The sequence below is a fragment of the Macrotis lagotis genome, chromosome X, assembly GCF_037893015.1.
Source record: "Macrotis lagotis isolate mMagLag1 chromosome X, bilby.v1.9.chrom.fasta, whole genome shotgun sequence".
Taxonomy (NCBI): domain Eukaryota; kingdom Metazoa; phylum Chordata; class Mammalia; order Peramelemorphia; family Peramelidae; genus Macrotis; species Macrotis lagotis.
The window spans coordinates 311,717,314-311,743,643 of record NC_133666.1 but is presented as its reverse complement, the minus strand read 5'-3'; the positions used below and the strand labels follow the sequence as shown (position 1 = coordinate 311,743,643).

At 36.6% G+C, this 26,330-nt stretch overlaps 1 protein-coding gene across 1 annotated transcript; it reads left to right on the top strand.

Annotated features, from left to right (window-relative positions):
• Positions 1-4,778: 4,778 nt before the first annotated feature.
• Positions 4,779-24,737, top strand: HAUS1 (HAUS augmin like complex subunit 1). Its single transcript, XM_074208623.1, has 9 exons — positions 4,779-4,929; positions 6,313-6,487; positions 7,979-8,114; positions 8,811-8,945; positions 10,948-11,071; positions 15,435-15,500; positions 20,333-20,404; positions 20,719-20,766; positions 24,464-24,737. The coding sequence occupies exons 1-9, from the start codon at positions 4,879-4,881 to the stop codon at positions 24,542-24,544; spliced, it is 888 nt and encodes a 295-aa protein (XP_074064724.1). The 5' UTR covers positions 4,779-4,878; the 3' UTR covers positions 24,545-24,737.
• Positions 24,738-26,330: the final 1,593 nt, after the last annotated feature.

Genomic DNA, 26,330 nt, shown 5'->3' with positions numbered 1-26,330 from the left:
TGACTGGGACAAAATGGCGGCGGCGCCGGAGAAGGTCAACTCGGCTCGCCCACCTGACCCGGAAGCACTCCCTCCTCCGAGCCTTCACCTCGTCTAATTTTATCTCTGTCCTTCGGGATCCTCCCCCCCCAGCGCCCCTTGACGGCCGTCGCTTTTGTGCGTCGACCTCTTCCTTCCTCCCGCAACCTCGGCCTCGCGGTTCGCAAAGAGGCAGTTCCGCTTTCCGAGGCGACCTCTGAGGGGCGTTGACCGGGACTAGGACCCCGCTGACCCGGAACACCAGCGCCGAGCCGAGCGGATGAACGGGGTTATCGGGTTCGAGCCTGCGGCGGGGTTCCTTCAGAGCGAATCCCCTCCGGCCTGAGGGGGAAAGAATCTAAGTCCTTAAAAACACTTTATTTATTCTTATTTTTGTACAAAGGATGTTTTTTCCCTTAAAAAGATTGTTTATTTATTTGTTTATTATTTTTGTACAAAGGATTTTTTTCCCTTAAAAGCATTGTTTATTCTTATTTTTTGTACAAAGGATGTTTTTTCCCTTAAAAACATTGTTTATTTGTTTATTCTTATTTTTGTACAAAGGGTTTTTTTCCCTTAAAAGCATTGTTTATTCTTATTTTTTGTACAAAGGATGTTTTTTCCCTTAAAAACATTGTTTATTTGTTTATTCTTATTTTTGTACAAAGGGTTTTTTCCCTTAAAAGCATTGTTTATTCTTATTTTTTGTACAAAGGATGTTTTTTCCCTTAAAAACATTGTTTATTTGTTTATTCTTATTTTTGTACAAAGGATTTTTTCCCCTTAAAACAATGTTTATTTATTCTTATTTTTGTACAAAGGATGTTTTTTCCCTTAAAAACATTGTTTATTTGTTTTTTTATTCTTATTATTGTACAAAGGATTTTTTTTTCCCTTAAAAACATTGTCAACAGTCCAGAGACTGTGGATGAGACAGTCAGTCCTTTCAGAGTCGGGGAACTTGGGCTTCACCCCATCCCGGACGTCTGTCCCACACGGAATCTTGGTCTAGCCCGGCCTTGGGTTTCCTGAGTGACCTGCAAGGTCCTTTCTGCCCCTACAATCCTTACACAGGCCCAAGAAATCTGCCGCTTCCCTTGACAAGCTCAGCCTTCTCTAGATATAGCTGATTAACTGCTAAATTCTACAGCTAGGCCAGTCTTCACGAGTCCAAATATGGTCTCAGACAGATAGGTGTGTGACCTTGGGCAAGTCACTTAAGCCATTGGCCTCAGTTTCCTCATCTGTAAAATAAAATGGCAAACGCTTCCAGTGTCTGACAAGAAAACCCATAATAGGGTCATGAAGTTTCTGACGCTACTGAGACCATATGCCTGACCTACCTCCACCTGATCACCAAATCCCAACTTTTTCCAAATCTTATTGACTCTCAAGTCAGTGTTCTTTTCCTCCGTACAATTCTTTGACCCACTTTGCTCAGAAAACTTTAATGACATTCCATCATTTGCTACATGATGTCCAAATTCCTTCATTTGATAATTAAACCATCAGGCTAATAAATCTTTTTTTTTAGTTTTTTTGCAAGGCAGTGGGGTTAAGAGGCTTGCCCAAGGCCTCACAGCTAGGTAATTATTAAGTGTCTGAGGTCGGATTTGAACTCAGGTACTCCTGACTCCAGGGCCAGAGCTCTAGCCACCCTAATATCTTTTTAAGCAAAGCAAATAATGAAAATCACAAAGACTTAGTAAATACCCTCAAAAGGCAAAATGACACATAAAAATATTTTATTGACCCCTATTTTTGTTTTTATTCCACTATTCTTTTTCAGTAATAAAACATTCCCTTGTAACAAAGAAAATCAGTTAAACATACCAAGGTGACAGGTACATCATATAATATGAACTTTTCTGATAGAGTCTACCACTTCTAAACTCAGGGAAGCAAATTGGGTTTTATTGCTGGGGTCCTTATTCAAGAATGGTAGTTGCAATATCAGCCCCTTTGAAGATAGGGGTAGCTAGGTGGTACAGTGGAGTCAGGAAGGACCTGAGTTCAAACACATGTTAAATTCATCTTTCTATGATCAGTAACTAACACAGTATTTTGAACATATAAGACCTTTAATGAATGATTATGGGCCGCTAGGTGGCATAGCGGATAAAGCACTGGCCCTGGAGTCAGGAGAACCTGGGTTCAAATCCGGTCTCAGACACTTAATAATTACCTAGCTGTGTGGCCTTGGGCAAGCCACTTAACCCCATTTGCCTGGCAAAAAAAAAAAAACCTAAAAAAAAATGAATGTTTGATTAATTTAACTAACTTGAACCCTAGCGATAGAAATTATTTATTTTCCTGTCTTTAGACCAATTCATGTAATTTAGTGAAGATCTTAAATAATCTTATTCCCAATTCCCTTCCACCTTTCCAATCCAGTGACATTAGATTCCTCCTTGGTCTTTAAACAAAATATTCCACCTTCTGAAAATACACTTTTAATTCAATTTTATTTTCAGTTTTGAATTCTTTTCCTCTCTCAAACCACTGAGAAAGCAAGAAATACAAAACTCATTACAGATATATATAGTCAAACAACAAAACAAAATACTAGCATTTTCAATGTTTTAAAAAATATTTCAATCTGCACTAGGAACATTTCTCTGTGTGGAAAAGGATAGAATGTTTCATTATGAATCTTCTGGAATTGTGGTTGGTTCTCTTGTGAGCAGAGTTAAGTCTTTCATAGTTTGTTGGTGGAGATGAGGGCTCAGGACTACATGAGGGACAGAGTGAAGAGGTGATTCTCCGGGAATCATCATTTGGGTAATCCTGGCTTTGAGAGAGAAGATGGAAGAGGCTAATCCCTTCAGTTTACTGAAGAAAAGACTGGGAAGACATGAGAAGAGCAGTCTTCATTATTTCCCAGTTTGCTGTTCTAGAGACTACTGGAGTTTCCCCTTCAATGAGATCTCTAGTTGGATTGAGTTACCTCACTCCCAATGGGATGAGTTCACTCAATCTGTCCATATTCTCTCATATATACCTTCTCTGATTTTGGTTTTGATATTTTTGTTGGTTGCTATTCCTTTTGTCTGTTTATTGTGGAACTGGTATGAGGTGGTTATAGACAAGATATAGTACCTAAGAATTCCTTCTCCCTCCAGAAATGGCAAAGGGATCAAAACTTAGATAGAACTTAATCATATACCCTGGATGAACAATATTTAAAGGACCAGAGAGATACACTTCTAGTCTTGTATCTCCTCTCTCTGAGGAGAGCAGAGTCATGGGCTCTGGCTTCAACCTCCTGCTTCCCCTCCTGGAAGGAATAAAAGTCTCCTCAGAGAAAGGTAGGGGGAGAAGAGGCTAGCAATATCTATTCTGCCTCCCTTCAGTGTACATAAGACAGAATCCTCAATACAGGTGATATTTCATCATAAAGGTGGGACTTATTCATAGTGATGCACATACATTAATGGAAATCCCCCCTCAGTTTCTAATTCTTAACCAGTAGGAAAAGAGCTGCCATAAATATTGTGTAACTATGAGTTCTTTATTTGATCTCTCTAGGGTATAGACCTCTCCAAGATATTTCTGGGTCAATGAGATGAGTTCGCACATTTTAGTAGCTTTGGGGAGGGGGGGGAAAGCATAATCCATTTCTCTCCTGCCTGAAATGCTTTCCCTGTTTCCATTTCCAGGGTTCTTTGGTTTTCTTTTTAGTCTCAGTTAAAATCCTTCCTACAAAACTTTCTTGATCACCTTTCATAGTTTTTCTTGAGATTATCTTCAGTTTGTCATGTACATATCTTGTTTGCAGTTATTTTTGTGTTCTCTCCCAATGACACTGTGAACTCCCTGAAGGCGACTAATTTTGCCTTTCTTATCCTCAGCACCTAGCAGAGTGCCTAGCACATTGAAGCTGCTTGCTTCGACTTATATCTGGAAATTTTACTAAGAACTTATAAAATAAATGGAGGGGTGGGGGGGAAGCCAGGTGGGGCAGTGGATGGAGTACTGAAGCCAGGAGGACCTGGGTTCAAATCCAACCTCAGACATTTAATAATTACCTTAGCTGTGTGACCTTGGGAGCAAATCATTTAACCGAATTGCCTTGCAAACCCCCCACCCCCCAAAAAATAGGGGGAGGAAAAGCTGCAGAGAGTTAATGGGGGCATTTACTCTGTTCAGTTATTCAAAAGTTAGGGTATTTATTGATTTGATAAATTACTAGCGTCTACTATGCAGGGGAATACAAAAGTGTATAACATTACTCTCAAGGCTGTAACTTTGATTTATTAACTAGTATCTGAAGGATCATAACATAGATCACCCATCCGGTCCACCTCATTTTACTGATGAAGAAAACGGACTAGCCCAAGTCTAAGGGTTTATATGCAAAATTCTATAATGATCCTTTTACCCATTCTGAGGAGGTAAGAAATATGAAATCAATAATACATTTAAAGTCACGCAAAACATAAAAACAACTACACAAAAATGCAAGAAAAAGTGGAAAGTGCACGCACTAATATGAAGGGCAGGTATTCTTAGGAATAAAGGATTTCAGTCGAAAATTAAAAGGGAAGGAAGTACTTTTAAAAAAAGGAAAAGAGAAAAAGGTCAATGCAGAGTAGCTAGCGTTGCGCATGCGCCCTCGCCGGCGGAAGGGAGGGAGGAGGGGCTTGAGCAGGGAGCTTTCCGGTGACCCACGTGAAGACTACAACTCCCAGCAAGCCCAGTGGGGGGGCGGGGACCTTCACCGGAACAGTCGCGTGCGGCCCCGCCCCCTCCCCTCCGGCGCGCGCATCTCCTCTTAACTGGAAGTTCACTAGTCGGAGGCGGAGCGGGTGGCGCCGAGCAGCGCGGGCTCTGGCGGGAGCCAAGCTTCAGGCCCAGGTTATGGAGGGACCGGAGGAGGAGCAGAAGGAGGCGGAGGAAAAGGCCGAGAAGGTGACCGGGAGTTGGGGCTGCGGGACCCTTCCCACCAGGAGGGAGCTTGAACCTTGCCTCGAGGCCGTCTCAGCCTCCAAACGTGTGCGGGCCCCAGCCCTTCCCCCAGTGCAGGATGTTCCAGCGCTTTCCCTGGGCCTCTGCCCCTCAGCTACACTCCAGTGGAGCCCCCCCCATCCCACCAGATTGGAAGCACCCGGATGTGCCTGGCACAACAACCCTCCACTCCTCTCCTGCTTCTCCCCATTATCAGGTTTCTCTCCCCGCCCCTTCTCAGGATTTGAACTCAGGTACTTGGACTCAGGATGAAACTTTTTTTTAACATTGTATCGTAATACAGTTGCCTTTCCCTCTCCTTTCTTCCCCATTATTTTTGTTCAAGTTGCACAGTTGTGAAATATTTGGAACCAATTCACTCAAAGATTACATAAAGAAATAATATAACTGTATTTATATAGAACTGTAAGGGTAAACCATATTCTTGGAGTTTTTGTTGGTGTGTTATTCCCCGTTTCCAGATTATGAGTGGATATTTGATTCCTCAGATGAATGCCTCTCAAGCATTGGAAAGGACAGCTAAGTTGTGCAATGGATAGAGCAAAGGCCTTGGAGTCAGGAGGATAGGAGTTCGAATATGACCTCAGACACTTGACACAGACTAGCTGTGAGACTTTGGGCAAGTCACTTCCTCCTGATTGCAATCCTCCTGATTCTTCTCTGGCTGCTGGACCAAGATGATTCTGGAAGAGAAAGTGAGGCAGGTGACTTAGAACAGAACCCCCTCACTCAAATCCAGTTCATGTGCTTGTCTTGACATCACCTTGATGTCATGGTCTTCCTGGAGAATGAAGGAAAACATCATCTATCCATTGGAAACCTATAATATCTCAAGATAACTAAGTGGTTTTTAGTAATTTTTTTCCCCCTTTTATTACCTGTTTGCTCAGTAGTACTCATGGACTTGAAACAAGAAAATCTGAGTTGGAAACCTGCCACAGTCACTTGTTAATTGTGATCCTGAACAATTCACTTAATTTTTCTCATTCTCAAGTTTCTTTATAAAATGAGAATAGGGGTGGCTAGGTGGTGCAGTGGGTAGAGCACCAGCCCTGAAGTCAGGAGTACCTGAGTTCAAATACACACTCAGACACTTAATAATTACCTAGCTGTGTAGCCTTGGGCAAGCCACTTAACCCCATTTGCTTTGTAAAAATAAAATAAAATGAGAATAATAGTACCAACCTCACAGGATTGTGAGTATCAGATAGTAAATATAAATGTTTGAGGATTAAATGATACAAAAATACCTCGCAAAAACTCAAGTGCTATATAAATATTAACTATTAATTTGTTTATAATGTGGGTTTTCCTTTCAATAATCAGATTGCTTTATGGTTGAAAAAAATTTTTGGTGATCAACCCATTCCGAAATATGAAGTGAATCCACGGACCACGGATATCTTGTATCACCTTTTAGAATGTAACCAAGCACGAGATAGGGATGTCTTCTTGGTTATAGAAGACTTGAAACAGAAGGCAAGAGAATATGAATCAGAAGGTGAGTTTAGTTTTGGAATCTTAACTGATTTTTTTGTAAAACTACATAAAATTTTATTTTTGGGGAGATGCAGAGGAGTTATATAATAGAATCATAGAAAATAAGAATGGATATTAGCAGTCCATCTAGTCCAAAATCCTTGTTTTATAGATGAGGAAACTGAGATCCAAAGGGATTAGGGGATTTACTCAGCATCACATATAATAATAATACCATTTCTCTTCACCTTATTGACAAGGCAGAACTTACATAGTCTTCAGAAATCAGTTCAAATGCCAATGTCTTCCAAAAATGCCTCTTGATTCATTTGGTTGTACATGATATTTGCCTTCATAGAATTCTCCTGCCCATTTTAAACCTTCATGTGCTACTTGGCCTATACCATATATGTTTTATAACATTGTAAATGTTATCTTCCTATTATGTTGGAAGCTTCTTGGGGCAGAGATCATATCTTATTCTTGATATCACCCACATAGCCTACCATAGTGTTTTGTGACTTATCAGAAGCCAATTAGGACATTAATTGCCAAACTGTCTAATAATAACTGCACAGATCTTTGAATTCTACAAACTTTGTAGTATTTGAAAGTAAATCACACCTTTTCTTATCTAACTTAAGTAAGAAAATATGGTTTCGAAACTGGGATTAAAGTAGGCCAAAACTTTACCAGAAGTTTAATGGTCTAGTTTATGGATCATTAGTTAATTTTAATTGTCCAAACTCACAAGACTTCATGGCTCTAATAGTGCACATGAAAGTATTACCCTAGTTAATGTCTAGTTATCTGAGGTTGAAGTAATGTAGTATAGCTGTAACTCAGTACATTAATTCTTTTTTATTTTTGGAGATGGAAACAGTAATAGGAAAGTCTGATCTAGAGAACAAAAAGTACAGACTTTTGGAGGCTTAAACTTATTTTTCATCCACCTTGAGAAAATTAGTTTTTCTGATCAAGAAAATGTTACCATTAACACCAAAAAAGTCAGTCAATTAATGCAAACTTCACTTGGAAATTTTTTTTTTTTATTAATTGATCAGTTAAAATGTTAGATCCTGGGGCAGCTCAGTGGCACAGTGGATAGAGCTACTATTAGGCAGTACAGTGGATAAAGTCTCAGGCCTGACATCTGAAAGACTGACTTGAGATCAGATTTGGCCCTAGACTGTTAGTTTAGTTCTGTGTTGGGCAAGTAACTTGACCTCCCTTTGTCTCAGTTACCTACCTCTCAGGATTATTGTAAGGATTACATAAGATAATATATTTTAAATGCTTTAAAAAATAAAAAATGCTTAGCACACCTAGCATATAGTAAATTCTATATTGTGAATGTTCAATATTGGTTACCTCTGAAAATATACTGATAGACTATCTAAAGGGCTTAAAAAGGAACAGTAGAAATGCAGGAGTAAAAAAGTAAGAGTTGATTTGGGTCCATGATTTATGATAGCTGTGCTATTCATATGAGATTTTTTTGTTAATCTTTCAGCCAAGTATCTCCAAGATCTTCTCATGGAAAGTGTTAATCTGTCTTTCACCAGTCTCTCTAACATGGGAAACAGTTATCTTAATGCTTTAGTTGACAGTGCATTGGTGCTTGAAACAAAGGATACCTCCCTAGCTAGGTAAGTCAGTTGTAATACAATGAATTGCCCAAGAAGGTACTGACTTAGTGACTTTTTCATTTTGAGAAGTGTTCAGTTTAGAATAATAATGATATGGGCTAAAAAAAATGAGTTTGGTCAAATATTTATTTTCCATGCTAGTGAAAAGGTGCATTAGTTCAAATTAATAAAGGGCATTAGATGATCAATAAATCAAATAACTTTTTCTCTCCAGGGTCAAACTTCATTTGTTTTTTCATCCTGTTCATTTTGCTTAATTTCAAACATTTGGATGACTTTCACTTCTTATTGGAAAGGTTGTGGGAGATTATGGAGTACTATCATGTTCCCTAAAAATAAGAAAAGCAGCAGATTAGATAGCTGTGTGTCGGTTGAAAGGTTCTTAGCCTCAGAGCTCCCTTTGCTCCGTTAATCTTCAAGTTAGAAGGTGACTCCATACTTCAACCAGTGACCTTTATCAGAGAGAGAGAGAGAGAGAGACAGAGTGTACACTCCAGCTTGAGACTGAACACAAACATACATGTGTGTGCATGTGCATGCCCAAGCACCTAGAGAGTGGCGTGTGTGTGTATGTATGTTCAGATTATAAGAATTCATAGTTAATTTTCAATGATACTAAAAGGGCTTTTAGAAATAAGATTGTTGGTTTCTATTTTGCATCAAATCTCCAGTTATGTGATCATATTTTTGTCTTAGTTTTATCCCTGCAGTGAATAGTTTGACTGCTGATCTTTTTCACACCAAAGCTAGAAATGAAGAAATGGAGGTTGAATTGAGCAAATTGGGAAAAAATCTAACTGCAACTCTAATACTAGAAAAATGTCTACAAGAGTGAGTAAATGAGGGGAAATAGTGTCTGTCTTAATTGGTAAAGGCAGAATGGATTATTGTTCGATCATTAATTCGGGGCAAATTTATATGTTTTAGAATTGTAATTTTCTAGTATGTGTTTGCTCATTTCTCTCTATTTCCTTTTTCCATTCTTGCTAATATACATTTTCTTTTAAACCCTTCATGGTGGACTTAGGGACTTGGGGATATTACAGGACAGAGAATATTGTTTACAAGTGCAGTGGTATTTGGGGGCCTATGAACATGTGTTTTTTTTTAAACTTATTAAAAGTTTGGGTTTTTGTTTTTTTTAGTATTACCATAATTACCAGTGTTCCTTCCCCTTTCTTTCCCATATAACAAGTAGATAATAAGGGGATATCCCATATAACAAGTAGAATTTTTTTTAAAAAACAAATATACTATGTATAAACAAAAAAGAAAAAGAGGAGGAAAAAAATCAGTGTAACAAAGCAATACATTGAAAAAGTCTGAAATTGTGCCATGTGTGGGAGAAACTCCTGTCTTTGCAAAGAGGCATGATGAGAGTATCTTTTCAGAGTTCTTTTGAGCCATATTTGGTTTTTCTTATTTTTGTAGCATTCACTTCTGATTTTTTTTGTTTCTTTTTGTTTACATTATTATAGTCATTGTCTATATTATTTTCTTGGCTTTACTTATTTTACTCTGCCTCAGTTTGTGTAGATCTTTCCATTTTTTTGTGTTTATCACATTTGTTATTATAGTACAGTAATATTCCATTAGAATCATGTACCACAGTTTATTTAACCATTCCCAAATTGAGAGTCATTTACTTTGTTTCCAGTTCTTTGCTATAACAAAATTTGCTGCAGTAAATATTTTTGCATCTGTGGAGGCACATGTGCTTTATTCTATCTGGATATATGCTCATGGTGGTCTACTTGGCTCTTCACGTGTCATAGATTCTCATAATTTTTAGAGTTGGAAAAAAATCTTACAGATCATTGAATTCAACACTCATTTTTATAGTAGAAAAAATGAACTTGGAGAGGGAAAGCAATTTGTTCAGTCACATAGCAGATTGGTGGCAGTATCTTTAATTCTATTTCTCTTTGCACAGAAGCATTTTGCAAAATGTACATAAAAGTTAAGAAAATCATTCTCAATGACTTACACATGGTAGATGCTTAATAAATGATTAATAACTAAAACAAAATTAGACTGAAACTTTGTTTTTATCTAAAGAATAAATATATATATATATCCTTATTTTTATATATATGGTAACTAAACGATATTGTCATTCTTTACTAACTTTCAGGGGATAAAGAACTATTATGTTGAGTTCTCAACTCAGTTAAACTTCAGAGAAAGTTAAGAATTTTCATCATAGACTTACTATAGTGAGTTTGAATTGACTATACAGAAGAACCAGAATCTTTTGTAATCTTAAATTGTTTACATGTCAAATATACTTGTATCTAGAATTACTTATCAAATGCTTCCTATTATTCAACTGATAAGACTGGAATTTTTTAATTGTGATAAAAAGAAAAAGGAAAAATAATACAGTGTAATATAAAATAGTTATTTAGAAATAAAAACTGGTTTCTTTTAGGACCTCCCTTTCCAATTCTATACATTGTTGTCATGATATTGGAGGAATATAATAAGCCACAATAGGGTGCATTAAAAATTAATTTCAAAGCAGCTTTGGAATGCATTTTATGACTTGGGGGGACAGCAGATTTACATTTCTAAGCATGTTTGACATAAGGTGATATTAAACTTAATTTGCATTCTCTGAGCAAAACACCAACTGGCATTGTGGGGGAATGTAACCAGGAGTATGTTGGGTGATAGAGAAAGCCAGCTTGGAATCTAAAATTACTGCATACAGTCAACAAAATAGATATTCCACAAATGGATAATAGAAAGTTGAATATAAAAACTAGTATTGCTGTTTAATGCTTTTAAAAAATATACAGCATTCAAATGAAGGAAACTTTACCTTTTAAAGGGACCTCAAGAAAGCAGAGCTGCATCTTTCCATGGAAAAAGCCAAAGTTGACAGTCGAATTTCCAATATAGATTTTCTAAAAGCCAAATCTGATGACCTCAGGTTAAGAATCAAAGCTGCAGAGGTTTGTATAAAGGCCTTAATCTAATCAATTTTCTGCCATGATTTCATTTGCTTTTTCAGACTTTTGGGTAGTGGGTACTAAGAGTCTGAGGATTTCTGCTCAGAAGAAAAAATAATTTTAATAAAACCCTCACTCTTAACGTGCCACTTTTTTATTTTTTTAAGTTTGTTTTTTGTTTGTTTTTTTGCAAGGCAATGGGGATAAAGTGGCTTGCCCAGGGCCACACAGCTAGGTAATTATTAAGTGTCTGAGACTGGATTTGAACTCAGGTACTCCTGACTCCAGGGCCAATGCTCTATCCACTGCACCACCTAGCCAGCTCTAACATGCCACTTTAAAGTTTAGAAAGGACTTTTTTAAAAAAGTTGTTTATTTATTTACTTTGCATTTTACATTTTTTCCCCTAATCTCACTTCCCTCCCCCCACCCCCCACAGAAAGCAGTCTTAAAAAAGACTTTTCTTACAACAACCGGGTGAGACAGAGGTGCAATACCTCCTTGGGGAGGTGGGGGGGAGGAGGAAAGAAATACTGAAACTAATTTTATTGGTTTTGGAAACTCCAAGTAAGCTAATTCTTTACCTAATGAAGATTGGCACCTGCTGTGCAAGTTGTAATGGGTGCCTGAGGAAATGAAAGGTTGTGATGGTCAGGCTTAGATTCCCAATCACCATAAGTTAAAAGCTGGACCTGAGCTCAAGCCTTCCTGAATGGGGCTGCCTCTATCCATTATACCCCTCATCTTTATTTTATAGATGAAAAAACAGACTCATGTTAAATGTCTCATCTTAGGTAATAAAGTCTAGGAACCTCAGAAACCATCAAGTTTAGCTCATGCTTTACCCATACCATGCTCTTCAACATATCCACATGGTCATCTAACCTTTTTTTGAAGAGACAGCATATTTCACTAACTTACCCTTCTGTTGCTTCCCATTTATTGTTCCTTCTGCCCTCTTAAGACCAACCAGCAAAAATTTAATACCTCTTCTACATGACAGATCTTCATATGCTTGAAGACTACTATCATGTTCTCCCTAAGCCTTTTCCTTGCTTCTGCAGTTCCTCCAGATAATCCTTACATGGCATGTTCTGATGGCCCTTCACCATCTAGATGTTCACAAGCTTATCAGTATGCTTCCTAAAATGTGAAACGCAGGAATAAAAATAGTATTCAGAATAGGATCTGACCTGGGCAGAGTGTAGTTGGACTGTTACCTCTTTTTTTTTTTTTCTGAACAATTTGTCTTTCAATGCAGCCTAAGATTGTATTAGGATTTTTGTTTGCTATTTCAGATTGCTGTCCACTAAAATTCCCAGATGCCTTATCTGGCCATGGTCCTCTCATCCTGTACCCTTCAGAACATCTTGAATTAAAATTTCTTTTTTGAACCCAAGTGCAAGATAATATTTATCCCTATCATATTACATCTTATTAGATTAGCATCACAACTGTTATATTTTTTGGATCCTAGCTCTGTCATTCATTCAGTGTTTGTTCCTAATTCCATGTCATCTGCAGATTTGATATACGTTCCATTTATGCCTTTTTTCATTGATAAAAATACTAAATATCTGGAGGACCAAGAACATATTCAAAGTAAATATAAGGTAACCCAAGAAGGAAGACACTAACAGCTGTGGGTTACTGGGAGCAACCTACAGAAAGTAATGTTTGAGCTGAATCTTGAAAGAAACTAGGCATTCTAAAAGGCAGAAGCATTCCAAGCAGGGGGAAAAGCCATGCAAATGCTTGGCGATGAGGGAGAGAGAACATGTAGATGGACTAGCAAGTAAGCCAGTATATGCTTAGACTAGAGACTGGGTAGAAGGGAATATATGTGTAAAAAGTCTGGAAAAAGCAAAGGGGACCAGATAACCTGGAAAGCACCTTGTTTGTTTTTGGACTTGGAGGTAATAGAGAACCCTTGGAGATTATTGAATTAGAGGGGATATGTGATCAGGTGTTTGATTTAAGAAAAAATTAGAAGCTAAATTGCAAAAAGTTTAGAAGAGAGGAAAGGAACTGGACACTTAGATATTTAGAGGGGATAATTTGGTCTAAAGAATGTTGTAAATATGGCTAGGGCTTGAATGTATTAATAGGTAGCAGGAAAGGAATCAGTAGCTAAGGGGAGAGACTCAAAGTTGGTGAAAGGAGATAATTGTGGGGACAATCTGCTGGAAAAGATGGGAGGATATTGCCTTCATTAAGAGAACAACTTCCTAACAATCAAAGATTGTGCAGTACTGTAGGAGAGAATAGAAAATGATTTTAAGGGGTAATGAAATGCACAGAAGGAGAGTTAGGGAGGATTAAGAATAAAAGAATACATTTGAAGGAGGACTGCTTACCTATAGTGAACCTAATTGAGATCATGCAAAATAAATTAGAAGTAAATCCAATTTATTCATTTATTTGATTTTTTTTCTCTGACTAAAGCAGCATTTAGGGAATTAGATGATCTAGTTGATAGAACAATGGACCTGAGTTCAAATGTGACCTCAGGCAATTACTAGTTGTGTGACCCTAGACAAGTCACTCAATGGAGAAGGTAAATATAGGGTAACTTAAGAGGGAAGACATTAACAGCTGTGGGTTACTGGGAGCAACCTACAGAAAGTAAGGTTTGGGGGCAGCTAGGTTGCTCAGTGGATAGAGCACCGGCCCTGGAGTCAGGAGTACCTGGGTTCAAATCCGGTCTCAGACACTTAATAAGTACCTAGCTGTGTGGCCTTGGGCAAGCCACTTAACCCCATTGCCTAGCAAAAAAACCTAAAAACAAAAGTAATGTTTGAGCTAAATCTTGAAAGAAATTAGGGATTCTAAAAGGCAGGAGCATTCCAAGCAGGGGGAAAAACTATTCCAATATCTTTGCCAAGAAAATCCTATAATGCTGTTACAACATTGAATGTGGTTAGCAAAAAAAGAAAAGTAGCATTTAAAGATGAGCATTGTTGCGGGGTTGTTGTTTGATAAGTTGTGTTCAATGACAGGAAAAGATGAAAAGCCAAATAATATAAATAACTGATTTTCCAATTAAAATAGAAAAGTTCATCATCTTCAGATTCCTTCAATGCAATGTTTGCTAATATTATATGGTATATAGTTCTCTTTTCTACTCTTGTTTTAAGTGGATGTTTTGATATAGAACCCTGAGTAGAGGGTTTTCTCTTTTTTTAAGGGTTTTTCATTTTAAATCCTAAATGAAAGCAATTGATGACTCAGCCTTTTTCTCATTGTTGATACTTAAATAATCAATCTACTTATGTTGAATACTGCCTTCTCTTGGGGTTTTTTTTTTAGGTTTTTTGCAAGGCAGATGGGGTTAAGTGACTTGCTGAAGGCCAGACAGCTAGGTAATTATTAAGTGTCTGAGACCGGATTTGAACCCAGGTACTCCTGACCAGGGCCGGTGCTTTATCCACTGCGCCACCTAGCCGCCCCATTCTTGTGGTTTAAATTGATCTCTTGGCCTTATATGAACTGAATTTGTTAGATCCCACCAAACCCCAAAAAGAAACAAGACTTCTCAGAAGTGAGTGGCAAGACCTTTTCATAGCTTCTTTGGCTCTTCCAAGTTAACTGCTGAGTTTGTAAGGTTTTTTTTAATATTTGGTTCAACCTATGAGATCAATAGGTAATGATACAAGAAAAGAGCAGGAGGACCACCCTAATTGTAGATATTTGAAATGAAAAATTAATTTTCTTACTTTGCTCTATTGCTCTTTAAATGTTCCTTATACTTACTCTTTAGTTACTGAATTATTTTAAAATCAGTATGACAGTGTAATAATCATTCTGATTATCCTTGGGGATTAATCATATTAAGAGTTATTTTGAGATTTTATTCATAATCCTATTTTTGACTTTTCCATTTTCCAATTTACTACCTTCTCAATATTATTTTCATTCAGAAATCTGCCTTTATTAATCGATAGAGTGAATTACTGTTTATCTGCTGAGTGTCCCCCTTTTACCAAGTATTGAAGAAATTCTTCTTGGGCTCTTAGTACTTCTGGGCATTGTTTTTCCATTAATGGATTTGAGCCTTGAGGTGCAGTTTTATACTTATCTTTCCCTGATTGTTTCCTTAAAGTAGTGGGATTTTCATTATTACTAGTTTTCCTTTATGCCATAAAATATCTCATAATTTAGGAGTTAGTTGTTTAAGTAAATTGTCATCTATGTTAGAATGTCTGTTAATCAATAGATAAAGGTACTTGAATGTATGAATAGGGTAGTACTTTTATCTCTGGCTTACAGCTTAAATTTACTTGAATTTATGCTACTGAAATTTTATACTAGTATCTTCAGTTAAATAATTCTTATGAATTTTAGATTCTTTGTTTTTGTTTTGTAGGAGCAACTTTCAGCTCGAGGAATGGATGCTTCTCTGTCTCATCAGTCATTAATGGCACTTTCAGAGGTGGGCTGCTTTTAACCTAACTGAATTTTCTGTTTCTTGAATAATCTAAGAACTTAACATAGTCTTTGAAAACATTTTATTTAATTTGAATAAAATGTTTGATTTCTTTTAAAATACTGCTTATTTTTGCTTTCTTTTTAAAAAATTTAAGACTCCTCTAACCCCTAAAAAATTCTCTCTTGTAAGAAATAGGTATATTCAAGCAAAAGAAATACACACTGTCCCTGTCTGAAAATATATGCCTCATTCTTCACGTATTTAGGCCAGTGCTTCTCAAAGATCATATCATGATATCATGATTGTTGGAGGCTTTGGAAGAGTTTAGATTCACTTGTCCCTTGTTCTCTATGTTCCTGATAGGACTATCCTTAAAGAAAGTTTTGCAGATTAATTCCAACTCTCTTATCTCTCTAAATAGTGTCTGTCAGTTCTTAAGAAATCCAGTCTATAGTCATTAAATAAAAAGTTCCAAGTTACTAATAGAGATAGGCAAATTAAAGCCACTCTGAGGTTCCATCAGATTTGCAAAGGTAACAAAAATGTTGGAGGGGATGAAGGCAAACAGGCACATTTATCATTGTTGGTGGTGGTGTGAAGGGGGTGGTATAAGCATTCTGGAAAACAATTTGAAACTATACCCCAAAAGATATTGTACATACCCTTTAAGCCAGTGATACCACTTCTAGACCTCAAAAAGAGCAAAGAAAAATGAAAAAGGTTATAAAAGTACCTGAGCATTCCTAGATGTTTTAGAAATAAAGGAACTTTTTAAAAAATTATTTTTTATTTTAAAAATGAGTTTAGTTTTAATAGTTTATTTTGAGGTCAAAAAGGAAAGGAGTTGGTAATCTTTTATGGTTCACATAGCCACTTTGTCTTCCTATTTTTATTTTAATAAGTTTTATTCCTGAACCTTAAATCTGTTATTATAATGATCTTCACTAACTCTGAAGAAGACTTGAAAAAATGCACTCCTCTCCCTACTTTATAGAGGTGCAAGACTATGGAAACAGTGTATTTACTGTCAGACTCCATGGAAGTCTTGGTTAGTTTTGTTGAATTCTTCAGAAGTTTCAGCTCTTAGTATTCTTTGTTATGAGATGTCTTGGTTGGGGAGTGGGGTTATATTTGGAATTGAAGGGGATATAAAACCAAAAGGTAAAAATACAAATTTTTAAAATGTTGCTTCTAGTTTGCATTGTAAAAAAAAAAATCTGTTATTGTTTTTCCCAAATATTTTATTTATTTTGAGTTTTACAATTTTTCCCCTACTCCTGCTTCCCTCCCCCCCACCCCCCACAGAAGGCATTCTATTAGTCTTTACATAGGTTTCATGTTATACATTGATCTCAGTTGAATGTGATGACAGAGAAATCATATCTTTAAGGAAGAAAAATAAAATATGATATCAAAATTATATAAGATAATGGGCTTTTTTTTTTCTAAATTGAAGGTAATAGTCTTTGGTCTTTGTTCAAACTCCACAATCCTTTCTTTGGATACAGATGGTATTCTCCATCACAGATAGCCCAAAACTGTCCCTGATTGTTGTACTGATGGAATGAGCAAGTCCATCAAGGTTGATCGTCACCCCCATGTTGCTGTTAGGGTGTAAATGTTTTTCTGGTTCTGCTCATCTCACTCAGCGTCAGTTCATGCAAATCCCTCCAGGCTTCCCTGAATTCCCATCCCTCCTGGTTTCTAACAGAACAATAGTGTTCCATACATATACCACAGTTTGTTAAGCCATTCCCCAATTGGAGGATATTTACTTAATTTCCAATTCTTTACCACCACAAACAGGGCTGCTTTGAACATTTTTGTACAAGTGATGTTTTTTACCCTTTCTCATCATCTCTTCAGGATATAGGCCTGCTGGACCAAAGGGTATGCACATTTTTCTTGCCCTTTGGGTATAATTCCAAATTGCTCTCCAGAAAGGTTGAATTCAGCTCTACCAACAATGTATTATTGTCCCAGATTTTCCACATCCCTTCCAACATTGATCATTGTCCTTTCTGGACATATTGGCCAGTCTGAGAGGTGTGAAATGGTACCTCAGAGAAGCTTTAATTTGCATTTCTCTAATAAGTAATGATTTAGAGCAGTTGATCATATGACTATGGATCACTTTGATTTCCTCATCTGTAAATTGCCTTTGCATATCCTTTGATCATTTGTCAATTGGGGAATGGCTTGTTTTTTTGAAAATTTGACTCAGTTCTCTGTATATTTTAGAAATGAGTTCTTTGCCCTAGAAATACTAGTTGTAAAGATTGTCTCCCAGTTTACTACATTTCTTTTGATCTTAGTTACAGTGGTTTTGTCTGTGCAAAAGCTTTTTAATTTAATGTAATCAAAATCATGTAGTTTGTTTTTAGTAATGTTCTCCATCTCTTCCTTAGTCATAAACTGCTCCCCTTTCCATAGATCTGACAGGTAAACTACTCCTTGATCTTCTAGTTTGCTTATAATACTGCTTTTTATGTCTAAATCTTCATTTGGATCTTACCTTGGTATAGGGTATAAGGTGTTGGACTAATCTAAGTTTCTTCATGCTAACTTCCAATTTTCCCAGCAGTTTTTATTAGAGTTTTTATCCCAAATAGCTAGACTCTGGGTTTATCAAACAGCAGATTACTATAATCATTTACTGCTATTACGCCTAGTCTATTCCACTGGTCCACCACTCTGTTTCTTAGCCAACACCAAACAGTTTTGGTGTGACTGATGCTTTATATAATTTTAGATCTGGAAGGGCTAAGCCATCCTATTTTGCATTTTTTTTTTCATTGAATCCCTGGAAATTCTTGACTTTTTATTTGTCCATATGAATTTACTTACAACTTTTTCCTAACTCATATAAGTAATTTTCTGGAATTTTGATTGGCAGGGTACTAAACAGGTAGTTTAGTTTTGGTAGAATTGTCATTTTTATTATATTAGCTTGACCTAACCATGAGCAGTTGATGTCTGCCCAGTTGTTTCTGTATTTTTTTTAAAAAAAGCTTTATTGAGGGCAGCTAGGTGGCACAGGGGAGAGAGCACCAGCCCTGGAGTCAGGAGTACCTGAGTTCAAATACAGCCTCAGACACTTAATAATTACCTAGCTGTGTGGCCTTGGGTAAGCCACTTAACCCCATTTGCCTTGCAGAAACCTAAAAAAAAAATTCTTTATTGAGTTCTTTTGTTTATCCTTCACAATAATTTGTGGTTTTTGTATATGAAATACTGATTGGGGGGGATGACGTTATATAAACACAAGACCTGAATAAAACAAAAATTTTTACTGAAAAATTGATACATTGACCACGTCTGGATAAAGTAGTAAAATCTTTGGCAGTTCCCACCTCAGCATAGAAGAGAGCTAGATTTTTCATTATCGAATATCTGAAGACGATTTTATTTTAGATCAAAGGACCTAGCGATGGAAAAGGGGAAAGGAAGGAAAAACATTTATCCAGCACCTTCTATGAGCTAGGCCTTGTGCTAAAGTAAGCATTTAAAAATACTGTCTCATTTGATCTTGCAACTACTTTGCAAGGGATGATTTTATTATCCTTATTTTATTTTTGAGGAAAGGGAAGCAAAGAGCTTTAAGTAATTTGCCCAGGGTCATACAGCTAAATAAGTGTCTGAGGCTCACTTTCCAAACCCAGTGCTTTATCTATGGTACCATCTAGCTGTTTGGAATTGAATCTCAAGGTTTTCCATATCTTATTTTTTAGTATAGTCTTGTTTTTGAGTGGTAGAATGCAAACTATATCTGAGATCTTTGGTCAGCTTTATTTCTACTTGATATCTCTATACTTCTTGCATTACTTTTTTGTTAGTGCTATTTTTGTTTACTCTTTACATTGTGTCTTTTTGGAGAAATCAGCATTGAGTACTTATTAAAATGACAGCTTTTTTTTCCCTATTCTCTTTATTTCTTCTTTGAAGTTCCGCTAATATGGTAGGTACATTTTTTTTGTTGTTGTTTATTTTGCTCTTAATGGACTGGGATTCATTTTATTGTTATATTTTTGAAAACAGTTTTATATCACCACTGTTACTTCCCAATCTCTCTCAATTCCCATGCAATCCTCCCTGGCAACAATGAATATAGTTAAATGAAATCAACCAACACATTAACCATGCCTGTTGATGTGTCCAGCATTAAATTCTCTGGAGTCAAGATTGGTCATTGCATTAATCAGAGTTCTGATATGGGCTCAGTGTTGTCCTTTACATTATGGCAATCATTGTGTATATTCTGTTCTCTTCAATCTGTATCAATTTATATAAGTTTTCCTTATTTCTTTATACTCCTTTTTTTACAGTACAATAATAGTATTCCATTATATCATATTCGTACTTCAACTTGTTTGGTTCTTGCAGGAGATGGACATCTACCTCACATTCATTTTTTTGCTAGGCTTAATTTATGTTTTCAACTCCAAAGGCTACCATCTGTCTCTGTCTCTCTCTCTCTCTCTCTCTCTCTCTCTCTCTGTGTTGTGTGTATGTGTCTTGAAGTTCTTTTAAACTTTTGCTGTCTTTTTCTTTTCCATTTTGATTTCTTGGCACTGAATGCTTACTAGACATCATATAACTGAGATTTTGACTGTTTCCCTCATTACATTCCTGTTTCAGATTATATAGCACTAGGTGATTCCTATTTTTTTATGTTGGATATATGTTTCTTTTAAACTACTTGTAAAGTTTCCATTTTCATTGGTGGTTTAATTTCTTTTCAGTTATCTTTGAAGTTAGTTTTATTAACTGTGTCTGTTTTAAACGTCTTCATCAGTCTGTTTCTCTTTGGTAATTTGGTTCTTTTATTTCCTTAGAAACTGGCTGAACTAAAACAACAGACTGCACCTCTGAAGAAGAAATTGGAATCCTATTTAGACTTAATGCCGGTATTTATTATAGTGTGTCCTACTTTAAAAAAAAAGTTTCATATTCAGAAATATTGGGCATATTTCTGGGAGTTTAGTTTCACTACAAGAATCTTCTAATGGGGAAGTATATGTGTTTCACATTTGGTTACTGTCATCTCTTAACTTTGTATGTTTTCTGAGCATATTTACTAAGTTTCCTTTGAAAAAGATTTATAATACTAAAAAAACGTTTCCCACAATTTTACTTATTAAAGAGACCATATTAAGACTTACCCCTAAGTCTTGACAAATTCCCTATTATCTAATGCATATCTTTTTTTCCTCTTTAAAAGAATCCTTCTCTTGCTCAAGTGAAAATAGAAGAAGCAAAGCGAGAATTGGTATGTAATTTAAATCTGTAAATGTGATACCAATAGTATTCAGTAAAGTTCTGAGTAGTTTTTTCCCCCTTAATTCGTTCAGCAAATATTTATTGAACAACTAAGAGCAGGTCACAGCTTAGGAGATACAATGATGATTATATAAGATGATTGGTTTGTAGATTTAGAACTGGAAGGGGTCTTAGAGGTCATGAAGTCCAACTTGCTCTTTTTTACTGATAAGGAATCCAAGGCATAGAGAGGGTTGGAGACCTGGTTAAAATCATACAGCTAGTAAGTATTTAAAGCTGAATTTTAATCCATCTCTCTTAGACTCCCAAGTCCAATGTTCTTATCCATTATGCCATGTTGCCTTCAAGGAACTTATGATGTAATAAAAAAGGTAAGGTAGGCTCAACTGTAATACAAGATATGAGTAAATTGTAGGTTGGTGTAGTGCAGTGTTCCTTAAACTGTAGAGTAAGAAACCCTGAAACATCTCAAGTTTGTTTGGTTTTTTGTTTGTTTTTTTAGGTTTTTTGCAAGGCAATGGGGTTAAGTGGCTTGCCCAAGGCCACACAGCTAGGTAATTAAGTCTCTGAGGTCGGATTTGAACTCAGGTACTCCTAATTCCAGGGCCAGTGCTCTCTATTCACTGCACCACCTAGCCATCCCACTCAAGTTTGTTTTTAAATGAACTTTGTTGTTTGTTAATAAGCATTAAAGGTAATTTTAGAGGATTTTACTCAAAGATTCTGCCAAAGTTTTGTCTAAATAGAAGATTTCTACTACAGTGGAAAAGTTGAAGAAGAGTGAGTAAACTGGATAGGATGCTGGACTGAGTCAAGAAGACTCTGGTTCATATCTTGCCTCAGACATGTTCTAGCTATGTGACCCTGGTGACCAGTCACTTAAATTTAGATTCTAACAACTATATTAGTTTCTTCATCTATAAAATGAGGGAATTAAACTAAATGGTCACCAAGGTCCTTACAGACTCTAAACCTATAATTATTTTATTCTATGAAAGTACAGTTTGTTCCAAGGAAAGAGGGAATGGCTGGAACTAAAGCCAAAGGTGAGGAAAATGTAATTCAGTTTACCTCGAATGTGATTTAGTATGGGATCATCCCTTTCTTACTCCTCATTCTCACTCAGGCCCTTTCCCAGTCATTACCAAGTTATGTTGTTTGTCCTTTCCCTACTCCATTACTAGTTCAAAATCTCTTTTTCCCTTCTCTTTACTCATTGACTACCGTGGATCAGATCTTCATCATCTTCCACTTGGATTGGTCTGTTCCTTCTTATGTTGAGCTACTAGGTGATACAATGGTTAGAGTACCAGGCCTGGAGTCAGGAAAACTTAAGCTCATATTCCAGATCAGGCACTTTCTAGCTTTGTGACTTTGGGGAAGTAACTTAGCTATGTTTGCCTCAATTTTCCTTAACTATAAAACTGGGATAATAATATCTGTCAAAGTTGTAGTGAGGATCAAATGAGATAATAATTAAGAAGTGCTTAGCCCTGTGTGATATAAATGCCAGCAGTCATCATCCTCCTTCCTAATTGGTCCCCCTTCCTCAAGTTTGTCCCCTTTTTTAATCACACCATTGTCAAAATGAGATTCCTAAAGAACAAGTCTGATTTGCCAGTTCCATTGCTCAAAGATTCTAGAAGGTAGATCCCTTTTGCTTTTAGGATAAAAACACAAAATTCTCTGCCTTTTAAAACCATTAATAATCTGGCTTCAACCTACCTTTCCATAATTATTCATCTTCACATTTTGCTGTAGTCCAGGCAAATTGGCCTACTTGCTATTAGTCACACATATTTCATAAACATGTCTCCTTGTCTTTGGAATACTTTTCTTTTCAGAATACCTAGCTTACTTTCAAACTCAACTAAAGTGTCACCTTCTACCAAAAGCTTTTGCTGAATTCCCTAAATAGAATCAAAATTCCCAAAGAGTAGGGCCTGTTAACATTTTTCTTTATATTCTCAGTACCTTTCACAGTGTCTGATACATAATAGGCCCTTAGTAAATTTTTGCTGATTGTAAATACTTAGTACATGTTTGTTCATTGATGAGAGAAGTATCAGAATATGGAGGCTTAGGGGCAGCTAGGTTTTGCAGTGGATAAAGCACAGGCCCTGGAGTCAGGAGTACCTTAGTTCAACTCCAGCCTCAGACCCTTAATAATTACCTAGCTGTGTGGCCTTGGGCAAGCCACTTAACCCCATTGCCTTGCAAAATCCTAAAAAAATAAAAAAAAGAATATGGAGGCTTGAATTACAAGTTAAGGGGAGAGGAGCAGCAAGGTGTAGTAAAAAGATTTGATTTAGAGTCTGGGGACTAAGGTTCAAATCCTGGTTCTGTGTTATTACTTGCATGACTTTGAACAAATAATTTAATCTTTTTGGACTTTGATTTCCTCATCTTTAAAATAAGATTGTATTACATAATTCCTGAGGTTCTTTCTAACTTTTAAGTTAGTGCCCTTTTAAGAGGCATGCAGAAATTATTAAAGGTTTGAAGCAGAGAAATGAAATAGATTTATATATTTGAAAGATAAATTTGACATAGGTGTATAGGCTATACTTAAGTGACAGAAGACTGGAGGTGGGGAACACTGATTAGGAGGCTCTTGCAACATCTTAGTCAAGCTGTAATGGGGGACTTGAATTAGTGATATCAAATATTTCTGAGGGTAGGATTGTAAGAGGAGTTGTCAACATTAATATTAAAAGTTAGAGCATTATGACAATGGGTGGTGAAGAAGATGACTTTTGAGATAGGTACTGATCATTTAGGAAGGTAGGAATATGACTTGGTTATCTAGAAGACATCAGTAAGGATGGGTAAAGGTAATATAAATAGATGGAATTGATTTCAAAATAGTATTGAGGGATGGTGCCGCATATGTGGTCTGGAAATAGCAATGAAAAAAGAGGTTATGTGGATTCATCTTGGAAGGTTATAGAATGGAAGAAAAATTATCCTCCATTGGAGAGGTTTGCAAGAGAAACGTTTCACCATAGGAAAAGCAGTTTTCATTGAGAACCAGGAGGTTAAAGAAGTGTCTGTTAAAAATAGCAATGATACATTGCTTTCAATAAAATAAATGTTCATTTGGAAACAGTTGAAAGGACCAGTTAGGAAGGTAGACAGAGTTGGAGTGAGTCTTGAGAGCAGGTGGCTAAGGAAACTACTGAATAGGAAGCAGGGTTAGAATTGTATACTCCTGGGGCAGCTAGATGGTGCAGTGGATAGAGCACCGATCCTGGAGTCAAGAGTACCTGAGTTCAGATCTGACCTCAGACACTAAATAATTACCTAGCTGTGTGGCCTTGAGAAAGCCACTTAACTCCATTGGCCTTGCAAAAAAAAAAAACCTAAAAAAAGAAAGAATTGTATACTCCTAGCATCTAATAGGAATAAGGAGACTAAGAGATAGCTTGAAAGGGTATATTAATAATGGGAAATAATTTAGTTACTTTTCATATTATTGTTAAATTTCTAGCATCCTAAATATATTCTAAAGCATTTGAGGGGCAGATAAATTAGAAAATGTCTGAAAATATCCATATTATTTGCGATACCAGAACTTAATGTGTTTTTCCCCCAATCTCCTTTGGTTTAAAATAATTAGGAGTAAAGATAGGAAATTAAAACAGCTGTTCCTGAATCCTATGTACTAAAATACTTTTTTCCTTTAGAATTCCGTGGATGCTGAACTCACCAAGAAGGTGGACATGATGGAATTGTTACCAGATCAAAGTAAGCGTCGATTTACCTAAATAAGCAAAGTAAATGGAAAAGGACTTAAAATTTTTTATTGTATTTTTCTTTCTGCCTTCCCTACTCCCTTATTCCTGTGTTCTTTGCATGAAATGAAAGTGTCCTTATTTATTAAAAAAAATCCCCAATGTATTGCCTTTTTGTATCTAAACACATGTTAAAACTGAAAATAAAATACTCTCTTGGTTGTCAGTTTTCTTTTTTTTTTTTAATTTTTATTAAAGATATTATTTGAGTTTTACAATTTTTCCCTCCAATCTTGCTTCCCTCCCCCCCCCCCCCCCCAGAAAGCACTCTGTCAGTCTTTACTTGTTTCCATGTTGTACCTTGATCCACATTGGGTGTGATGAGAGAGAAATCATATCCTTAAAGAGAAGAGAAGTCTAAGAGGTAACAAGATCAGACAATAACATACCTGTTTTTTTCCAAAATTAAAGGGAATAGTCCTTGCACTTTGTTCATACTCCACAGCTCCTTATCTGGATACAGATGGTACTCTCCTTTGCAGACAGCCCAAAATTGTTCCCGATTGTTGCCCTGATGGAATTAGCAAGTCCTTCAAGGTTGAACATCACTTCCCTGTTGCTGTTAGGGTGTGCAGTGTTTTTCTGGTTCTGCTCATCTCACTCAGCATCAGTTCATGCAAATCCCTTCAGATTTCCCTGAAATCCCATCCCTCCTGGTTTCTAATAGAACAATAGTGTTCCATGACATACATATACCACAGTTTGCTAAGCCATTCCCCAATTGAAGGACATTTACTGCATTTCCAATGCCACCACAAACAGGGCTGCTATAAATATTTTTGTACAAGTCATGTTTTACCCTTTTTCCTCATTTCTTCAGGGTATAGACCCGGTAGTGGTATTGCTGGGTCAAAGGGTATGCACATTTTTGTTGCCCTTTGGGCATAGTTCCAAATAGCTCTCCAGAAGGGTTGGATGAGTTCACAGCTCCACCAACAGTGTAATAGTGTCCCAGATTTCCCACATCCCTTCCAACAATGATCATTATCCTTCCTGGTCATACTGGCCAATCTGAGAGGTGTGAGGTGGTACCTCAGAGAAGCTTTAATTTGCATTTCTCTAATAATTAATGATTTAGATAATTTTTCATATGGCTATGGATTACTTTGATCTCATCTGTAAATTGCCTTTGCATATCCTTTGACCATTTGTCAATTGGGGAATGGCTTTTTGTTTTAAAAATATGACTCAGTTCTCTGTATATTTTAGTCTTTTTTTTAGGGGTTTTTTTGAAAGGCAAATGGGGTTAAGTGGCTTGCCCAAGGCCACACAGCTAGGTAATTATTTAGTGTCTGAGATCAGATTTGAACCCAGGTACTCCTGACTCCAAGGCTGGTGCTTTATCCACTAAGCCACCTAGCCGCCCCTCTCTGTATATTTTAGAAATGAGTCCTTTGTCAGAATCATTAGTTGTAAAGATTGTTTCCCAATTTACTACATCTCTTTTGATCTTGGTTACATTGGCTTTTGTCTGTGCAAAAGCCTTTTAATTTAATGTAATCAGAATCATCTAATTGGTTTTTGGTGATATTCTCCAACTCTTCCTTAAGTCATAAACTGTTCCCCTTTCCATAGATCTGACAGGTAGACTAGTCCTTGATCTTCTAATTTGCTTATAGTATTGTTTTTTATGTCTAAGTCCTGTAACCATTTGGATTTTATCTTGGTAACGGGTGTGAGGTGTTGGTCTAATCTAAGTTTCTTCCATACTAACTTCCAATTATCCCAGCAATTTTTATCAAAGAGGGAGTTTTTATCC